This window comes from Plasmodium falciparum, assembly GCF_000002765.6.
Source record: "Plasmodium falciparum 3D7 genome assembly, chromosome: 14".
Lineage (NCBI taxonomy): Eukaryota > Apicomplexa > Aconoidasida > Haemosporida > Plasmodiidae > Plasmodium > Plasmodium falciparum.
Window position 1 is genome coordinate 1,611,777 of NC_037283.1, and position 10,724 is coordinate 1,622,500.

General features: G+C 15.1%; 3 protein-coding genes across 3 annotated transcripts; 1 reads left to right on the plus strand and 2 right to left on the minus strand.

Annotated features, from left to right (window-relative positions):
• Positions 1 to 744: 744 nt before the first annotated feature.
• On the minus strand, positions 745 to 1,287 carry PF3D7_1439600 (cytochrome c oxidase subunit ApiCOX26, putative; the record flags this gene model as incomplete). Its single annotated transcript, XM_001348513.1, has 1 exon — positions 745 to 1,287. The coding sequence occupies one exon, from the start codon at positions 1,285 to 1,287 to the stop codon at positions 745 to 747; it is 543 nt and encodes a 180-aa protein (XP_001348549.1).
• Positions 1,288 to 2,076: 789 nt separating this feature from the next.
• On the minus strand, positions 2,077 to 3,766 carry PF3D7_1439700 (leucine carboxyl methyltransferase, putative; the record flags this gene model as incomplete). Its single annotated transcript, XM_001348514.2, has 6 exons — positions 2,077 to 2,418; positions 2,600 to 2,956; positions 3,107 to 3,169; positions 3,271 to 3,335; positions 3,494 to 3,582; positions 3,699 to 3,766. 6 exons carry the CDS (start codon positions 3,764 to 3,766, stop codon positions 2,077 to 2,079), a joined length of 984 nt encoding a protein of 327 aa, XP_001348550.2.
• A 3,276-nt stretch (positions 3,767 to 7,042) lies between these two features.
• Positions 7,043 to 8,018, plus strand: PF3D7_1439800 (vesicle-associated membrane protein, putative; the record flags this gene model as incomplete). The annotated part of the gene is made up of 2 exons (XM_001348515.1): positions 7,043 to 7,541; positions 7,792 to 8,018. 2 exons carry the CDS (start codon positions 7,043 to 7,045, stop codon positions 8,016 to 8,018), a joined length of 726 nt encoding a protein of 241 aa, XP_001348551.1.
• Between the last annotated feature and the right edge of the window lie 2,706 nt (positions 8,019 to 10,724).

The window sequence follows — 10,724 nt, forward strand, 5'->3', positions numbered from 1 at the left end:
GTATATAAATATGTATATGTATATAAATATATATATATATATATATATATATATATATATATATTTATTTATTTATTTATTTATTTATGTGTTACTCCCTTTTTCTTTTTTTTTTTTTTTTTTTTTTTGTCATTTTTATGTTTAATAAAAATGTGAGGTCATAAAAAGTCGAACATTTGACTAATTTATATATATATATATATTTATTTATATTTATATATAATATTATGTATGTGCCTTTTCTTCATTTTTTTTTTTTTTTTTTTTTTTTTTTTACGAACATGGAACTCTTTTTTTTCAACATCATTATATATTATCAAAAGAATGGATTAATAACCCATATTAGTGTTCATGTTATATGTCAAAAGAGCATAATTATATTGGAACACTTTAATATATATAATATTCCCTTATTTGTGTTTTTAAATATGTGTTTATTTTTAATTCTGAAAAAAATATAAAATATAAAACATAAAAATGTATACTGTAAAATAAAGAAAAAAAAAAATTAAATTTGATATTATAAAGATATAAATTTTTAATATATTTAATTAATAGGAATACATACACATATATATATATATATATATATATATATATCTTTATATATATTTAAGGTTTGACTATGTATAATTAGTTTGTGTAAATCCATAAGCATTAAATAAACACATAAACAAAAATATGAATATATTGTGTGCAATTATGGATTATAATAAATAGAATATTTTTCCTTTTCTTTTCTCATTAAACTCGCATGTTTTCTGGTTTTTGTACATATCCAATTTCTTCGTAATAATTTTGCATATACTTATATGAGTTTTTGTCAAATGTTGGATCATCAATATGATACTTTGGTATTTCAAAAAAAAATGGGAATCTTCCATAAAATTGAATTCGGTTAGGTCGGAAAGACCAAGGGTCTACATCTTGATAATCTGGTTCATTATCAATAAGAGAACTTTTAAATGATTGACTGAAATTTCTTAACCAGTGATTAAAATATGGAAGTGAATATGCATGGTGTTGATATCTGTCAATTATATTTCTTCTTTTATCTTGTCTTCTAAAATGTACATCAGGATTAAATAATAAGTTACGTAATATAATACACATAGAAAGAGCTACAGCATAGTAGGATATAAAATAATAATTATATTGACTTGGATCATTAAACCAATTGTTATAACTCTTTTTGAAAAAAAATTTCAGTAATTTATTATCCGTATAGCAACCGTTAAAGTTGCGAAAAAAATTAAAATAATGTTGTGCGTTCTGAAATATGAGCATCTTTGTATATATAAAGAAAAATATATAAATATATTATATATATATATATATATATATTTAATGTGTTATAATTTTCTTTTTTTTATTTTGAATATAAATTATGGATGATAGCTGTATAAAGAAAAAAATAAAAAAAATTAATGACTTAATATATATTTTATATATATTTTTAATATTATTATTTTATATATATTTTACCTTTCAAGTTTACACATTTTTTCCCATAATTGTCATATTAATAAAATATAATTATATATTAATTATCATATGTGAAAATATTATATATGTATACTTTTTTTTTTTTTTTTTTTTTTTTTTTTTTTTTTTTTTCTTTTACAGGATATGCAAACTGCATTATTAATGGAAATTTTTTTCTTTTATTTTTTTCTTTTATTTTTTTCTTTTATTTTTTTCTTCATATATGGAAAATAATGAAACCGTGATCATTTTTATTATTTTATTTATATTTTTACATATAAAATATCTTTATAATATATATATATATATTTTATGTGTACTCAATGTTATAACGCAAAAGTTATTATTAATAAAATATACATAATTTTTTTTTAGTTTGAAGGATAATATAAATTGAATTTCCACTTTTAACAAAAAAGAAAATTAAATAAGCATTAAATAATACTTACAAATTAAAAATGAGTGAAAATAAAATAGAAAATAAAAAATAAATATGCAATATATATATATATATATATATATTTTGATAATATTGTACAAAAACATTAAAATGTTTATATATAATATCTATAAAAATCATAAATTTGTATATTATTTTTCCTTTTGACATGTCAAAAATTGTTTTAATTCTTCTAAGTTTATATTATTATAACAATTAAAGGCTACCAATATAAAATAATGATTTTGTAATAATCTCCATTCTTCGAATTCATCAAACATTTCGATAAGTTCAATTTTCTTTTTTTCTTCCATATTTATATGGTAATCATATATTTCATTCATATCATTTATATATACATTAACCCAACCTAAAGATTTATATCTTTCTAATTGTGTTTGTAAATTGTAATATTTATAAATGCTTTTCAAATTTATACCTCTATGACTAAAATTGTCTATCATAACTTTTCCAAAGGCTGTATTAGGGTTTACCTAACCAAATAAAAAAAAAAAAAAAAAAAAAAAAAAAAAAAAAAAAAATATATATATATATATATTGAATAATATAATAAATATAAATAAATAAATAAACATATATATATATATATATAATATAATATAATATAAACATAAAATTATACATAAAGGATAAATATTTATCATCATATGTTACCTGCTCATATACAATTATACATGATGTATTTTTCATAAGTTCACTCAACTTTTTTATTAAATTATCACTACTTTCTGTTTCTAAATATATAAGAACACATTCACATATAAATATGGTAGGTTTATTAAAATCAAAATTATATGATAATAATATTTTTTCAAAGGATGATGAATCGTTTAAGTCAAGTGGAACCATTTTATAATTTAAGCAATTAATAAGATCTTCATCTTTTTCTTCATTATCTTTTTCATACTTCAAAAAATTTTTCATCTCTGTATATTTTTTAATTATATCTGTCTTCTCTTTTAATAAATCGTAAAAATCGATTTCATAGTATTTTACATCCTGATATTTTTGCTACAAGGAAAAAAAATATATGAACAACAAAAAAAAAAAAAAAAATATATATATATATATATATATTTATTTATTTATTTATTCTTCTTATTAATATTATATAAGATATGTTCACAAAACGGGAAACTATTATTTTTTTTATTTATATACATTTATCCAAAAAAAGGTAGTATCCAAACCAGAACCGATGTTAACAATTTGAATGCTTTGTTTCTATAAAATATAAATAATACATAGAATAATAAACATTTTTATTGTTATAATGATAAATTATTTAATAAATTAATGTTTTTATTAATTCTTTTTATACATACATTATCTATGGATTTAAAAAATAGTTCAATGTACAATCTTAAAGCAGCTACCCTGGCATAATAACCTTTTTTCAAAAAAAAAAAAAAAAAAAAAAAAAAAATATATATATATATATATATAATGTGCATATATGTTCCCATATATCTTTCAATTTATTTTTCATAAAATACTTAGATATTTATAAAAGCAAACATAAAATATTAGTTCTTTTCTTGTATTTACCTCTATTTATTAAAGGGCTTCTTGTCTCTATCCTTTTTACAAAATGTTTTAAAAATGGATCATCGTAATATCCTAATTTAACAGCAGATCTAAAAATTGAAAAAAAATATACATACAAATATAGGGATATATATTTAATATAATCATTTTTCTTTATATTAAGTTATATGTTATTATTTTATTAATTTTTTCTTTTTAATGTAACAATTTACTGCTAGCCGCCTCGTACGTTGTATTCTGAACATTATGTTTTGAGGATTTAGATGAATTCATAATTTTTTATAAAATACAAATATAAATATATATATATATAATATGAATATTTGTCAATTATTACACAATTTTAGATAGAATCATATAAATAAATAAATATATATATATATATATATATATTTATTTATTTATTTTTATTTATATGTGTGATATAAATATTTTGATATAATATGCTCTTAAAATACATTAATTTTCCTCTTTTTTTTCCCTTTAAAAAGAGATATATTGCGTATTATATGTAATCAATATAAAACATATATATATATATATATATAATATATTTATTTATTTTATTTCTAATATTAGTACTATATATATATATATATATATTTATTTATTTAATTCAACTCTCAGAAAAGCGAACAAATAAAAAAAATGAAATTTTATTAATTTCACTTTTCTTTTCTTTTTCTTTCCATTTTTTTTTTTTTTTTTTTTTGTACCCCTTATTTACTATTTTTTTATCTTATTCTTATTCACATCTTTAATCATATTTTTCTTTTTTATATTTTCTTGTTATTAACTAATGTTCAAAAACAATACCTTCATAATAATAAATATGTATTCCTTTCTAAATTTCTTTTTTATAATATGCAAAGAGTATTTATTATGTGTATATTAAAAATAAATATTATTATTTTTATATTTTTTTGAACATATACACACTCTAAACTTATACATATTATTTTGGTAAAAAATTTTCTTTTTTTCTTTTTATAAAATAATTGTGGAAATGATGAGAAGATTTACTCATAAAATAAATAAAAAAAAAAGTATAGGAATAAATTTGTAAAATCATAAAATGTGCTTTTTATAAAAAAAAAGGTTTATATAAAGTAATATATATATATATATATATATATATTTTTTTTAAATTATAATTTGTTCTATTCTATATGTATACGTTAGTATAACATAAAATATATATATATATATATATATATATATATTTATATATTTAATTTATTATTTTTTCTAAAGTATACTTTTATTAATTTTTATAATTATTATTTGAAATATTTATATAATTTATTAATATACATCTATTATATATTAGTTTTAAGATATAATTTTTCGTATCTATTATTACTGGTTTGTCTTATATATATATTAAAATATTTATCAAGTTATTTAAATATATATAAAGTGTATCATTTTTAAGAATCACATGTGTTGTAAAGTCTAAGGAGATAATATAATATATAAAAGATACACTGAGTCATATTTATTTTTATTTTTACTTTTATTTTTACATTTAATTTATTTAATTTTCCCTTATTTAATAAATATATAAATAAGCAGTAACAGGAAGCTAAATATTATTCATTATATACATGGAAAGAATAAATAATCAAATTTATGTTTAATTTTTATATTTTTATTTATTCTTATATATATAAGGAAAAAAGAAAGGTATTGCAAATTTTTCTATTTTTAATGACCCAACAAATAATATAAGGAAATTTATTTTTTCTTTATTCTTAAAAAAAATTTTGAAATAATATAAAACAATATTTTTTAAGAAATTATATTTGTATCTTATATATTTCTGGAAAATAATAAAAAATTTGGTTCTTATATATTTTATATTATTTCACATTGTTTGAATACACGTTTAAAACGTGAACTAGAAAAAGAAAAAACAAAAAAAAAATCAAAAAGCACATCATAGAAAAAGAATACATTTTTATATTATAACAAAAATATTAATATATATATATATATATATATATATATATTATAATAAAAAAGGAGTGGGTTAAATTTTATCATACAACTATTTAATTTTTTTATTAAATTATATAATTAGAAAATATATATATATATATAATATTATGTAAGTATATTTTTTTATATATACATTTATATTTTTATTTATATATTTGATTTATTCTTTTTAAATTTTTTTACTTATTTTTAATATGTATACAATATAATATTATTTGTTTAATTTAAAATTTTGTATAAAAATATTTATTATCATATTATATATATAATAAACTACGAATACAAAATATATTATGTATATATAAAAATACATATATATAAAATATATATATAATAATATATAATATAATATATATGTATATTATTTAATTCATAAACCAATTTCCATTTATTTATAAAAAATATTAATTGTATTATATATATACATAATATACATACATATATTTAATTTTATACATTAGTATTTTTTAATATTAATGTATTATATATTATTTTTCCTTAATTTTTAACAAAATTATAGTAGTGAAATAATTTTATTTATATGTATAAAACAATATATCATTATATATATATATATATATATATATATATATATATATATATATTTATATATACAAAATATAATACATATGTATAATAATTTTATTTATTAATTTTTTTTTTTTTTCTTTTTTTTTTTTTATATTTATTTCACTTATAATATATATATTTTAATATATATTTTCTTTTTATAATCCTTTAATTTTTTTTTTTTTTTATTATATTTAAAATATTTTTTGTTTTATTAAAATTGTTTTTTTGAAGGAAAAAAAGAAAAAAAAAAGGAAAAAAAAAAAAAAAAAAAAATTAATAATAATATATAATATTAATAATATTTTATATATTTATATATTTTTCTTACATATATAATATATATATATATATATAATAATAATAATAATAATAATAATATATATGATAAACTTTTATTATTTAGTGAATTTTATATAATTTTTACTTTATGTTATATAAATAAATATAAATAAAAAATAAGTATATATATATTTTATATGTATATAATATATAAACAATGTGTTTAATGTTTTTTTAATAAAAAGATAGTATTTTTATGAGGCATATATTATTATATCTTATATTTTATTATATATATATATATATATTTTTTTTTTTTTTTTTTTAATATCATTGATCAACATTGAATTATTTTAAAAAGAAAATAAAAAGGGAAAAAAAAAAAAAGAAAAAAAAAAAGAATAAAAAAAGAAGAAAAAAAAGAATAAAAAAAGAAAAAAAAAAAAGAATAAAAAAAGAAAAAAAAGATAAAACTTTCCTAAATTTTTCTCAAAAAAAGAAGAAAAAGGATTAAATAAATAATTAAGGAGAATAGTAAGTTAAATATAAGTTATATATAAACATATAAGGATTACCAAAAGGGAAAATATACAACTATAAATATTATAATATCAAAAGGATAATTATTTAATTAAATAAAAAAAAAAAAAAAAAATAGAATATATATATATTTATATATATAAAAAAATTATAAAAATGAAACTTTTAAGAGTAACACCTGAAAAAAATATAGAATTTCCTCTTGTTCATTTTCAAGCAGTAACTCAAGTTGTTAAATTAGAAAATGTAAGTGATAAAAAAGTAGCTTTTAAAATAAAAACAACCGCTCCTAATAATTATTTAGTAAGACCATCATTTGGTTTAATAAGTGTAAGAGAAACAATAGAAATACAAATTATATTACAACCCTTGTCAGACAAAGATAATATATCAAACGATAAATTTCAGGTACAATGTTTAAATGTTGATGATAATACTACAGTAGATAAACAATTTTGGATAACAGTTAATAAAAATGAAATACAAGATCATAAACTTATTGTAGTTCTAAACGATGAAAATAATAGTAAATTAAATCATTCTTACATACCCTCAAATAATGTACCTCTCTCAGAAATGAATAACAAAAATATACACAATATGGGATACGTCGATAATAATAATATAAATCAAGATGACCCAAATTTAGCAGATGGTAAAAAATATTACAAAGAAATTTATATCTAATAGTATATATTAATATTGTAATATATGTGTAAATCTTATATGATGAATTGTCACATATATCGTGTTCTTATATATATAATGTGTGTGTGTACTCTACAAGTGTTCAAGACAAAATGTTATATATATATATATATGTATGTGTGTGTGGATATATATATTTATTTATTTTATATATATATATATATATATATTTTTTTTTTTTTTTTTTTTTTGTTAAGGTTTAAAAGGAGGTCTACCAGGTATGCAAAGGAAATATCATGAACTTTTAAATTATTGCGTTTTTGTTGATAAACAAAAAGCAGCCCTAGAAAAAGAAAACGAAAGTTTAAAAAATCAGTTAAAAGCATATAACAGTAATTCTAATAAATTCTTAATAGATAATAAATTAATTCCTATTATAATTGTAATGTTAGCTATAATAACAAAATATATGGGTTACTGGTAATTTCAAAGTTATACAAAGAAAATATATTAATATATATGTTTACATTTTTGTGTAAGGAAAATATCAAGAATCAATAAATTATAAAATAGTAAATTCGATAAGTTATAAAATGAAATATATGATAAATTATAAAAATGATTAATAAAAAAAAAACCCAAAAAAAAAAAAAAAAAAAAAAAAAAGAGAGAAGAAAACACATATTAATATATATATATATATATATATTTCTATGTATACAAAGGAATATTAACATTACACCAGTATTATTAAATAAATATTAATATCCAACAATATATTATTAAGTACAATTATACCTATTGAACAGTATTAAAAGCAAAAACAAGGAAATTTATATATATATATATTTATTTATTTATATGTATATAAATACATTCTTTATCTATATTGTATTTAGTTTTTAATAATTTTTTTTATTTTTCTCTTCCTTACTTTTTAATATGTTTAAATAATTCATAAACAAGTAGTAAAAAATTTATAATATATATATGAAATATGTTATCAATATTTAAAATTGAAGAAAATGATATATTGTGTAATATGTGTATTTTTTCTCTTTTTTTTTTTTTTTTTTTTTTTTTGACATTTCCTTTTTTTTATATTAATATTTTATATATATATATATAATGTTATACATTTTATTTTCCTCATTTTTTTTTTTTTTAAAATTATAATAGCATATGCTATTATATATGTACACACCAATTTATTTATAATCTAATTTTTCTTTTTTTCCACCCCCTTATTTTGCATATTATTAATTTAAATATAATCTTTTGCATTCTCATATTTTTTTTTTTTTTTTTTTTTAATTATTCTATAAATATATATATTTAATTATTATTTTATTTTAAATATATAAAATAAGGATAGAATATAAAATTTTTTTTTTTGCTTAAAAAAAAAAAAAATGTAAAAAGCTATATATAGGCAGTACTTTGTAAGTGTAGATATGCTTTTCTACATTTTTTTTTTAATAAAGAAAATGTTTTTTTTACATGTATTTTTTATAATGTTGAAAATAACAATATTTATATGTTTCTTTTTTTTTTTTATTCTTCTTCTCTTTTTTTTATATATAAATGTTTTTATTTTTAACTTATCACTTATCTTTTTTTTTTTAAAAGATCCAAAACTATTAAAATAAAGCTATACAAGTATTATAAAAAAAAATTTATTCAATTAAATAAATAAATAAATAAATATATAAATATATTATATGTGTAGTAAAAATGTTATTACATATATTTAGACATATATACATCATACTATATATATATATATAGTGTTATTTTTTTTGTTTTTTACTTATTTATATTTATTATAACAAAAAAAAAAAAAAAATAATAAGGATCCCTTAAAAAATTATCACAATATGATTTTAAATGAAGAAGTTATAATATACATGTTCTTAATATATAAATATTTAATGCTCAGTAATTTAATAATATACATATAATATTCATATATTAACTTCTATTTGTATATATACAAATAATACCAAGGATTTATTATTAATACACAATTTGATATTAAAAAGTAAGGGATTATATAAAAAAAAAAAAAAAAATTTATACATATATTAGTGTTATTTAAAAGAAAATTTATATTTTTACATGTAAAAAGCATCAAAATAATTTGTGGAAAAAAAACAATATCTTTAAGCTTTTAAATTATGAAGGCATTTAAATTTAAAACATTACGTAATTTTAACATGGAACTTTTAAATGTATATATTAAATATATATACATATATATATAATATATATATTAAACATAAAGTTATAGATATAATAATATTAACTAAATTATTTTTTAAACTATTTTATTAAAAAGTGAAGATTAATAAAAATTCAGAAATATATATAATTTATTTTTTTATATTTTAATTATTTTTATTAAATATTAAATAAATACCTTATTTTATTATTAAACGGTAATTATAATATTTATGTAGTTCATTTCTTTGATATATATATATTGTATGGTATTTTTTTATTTATGCCATATTAACAATAATTTTAAAAACATTCCTTTTTATATTATAAAAAAAAATAAAGAAATAATTAACTTCCTACATGAGATATATTATATATATATATATATATAATATATATAAAATATGTCTTAAGATTATTTAATTTTTTTTTATATATTTATTTTTTTTATTATTTTATTTTATTTTTATTTTTAATTGTTATGTGTTCAAAACATATTTTAATTATATGAAATATTAAATTAAAATTGAACTTTTGAGACTTCTTATTTTTATATTATTATAAGATACATATGTAATTGTAGTATTAAAATATATTATTATGTACCCCTAAATATATTATTATAATACACTTCTTTTATTTTTTATTTTTTTTTTTCATATAATTTTAAATTATTTGTTTGCGGTTTCTATTATAATTTTTATTTCATATTCTTCTATGATATATTATAAATTATAATTTTTATAATTGACCACTTTTTTTCTTAATAAAGTGAAAATAATAAAAAAAATATTCCGTATATAAAAGAAAAACATATCAACAAAAATATATTATAATATTTGCTTAATTTTTTTAATATAATATATTATTTTTATTATATCTTCCCTTCATTAAAGAAATTATAATATTTTAAAAAACTAATATTATAAGTATATAATTTTATTATTATTATTTTAAAGTGCTAACCCAA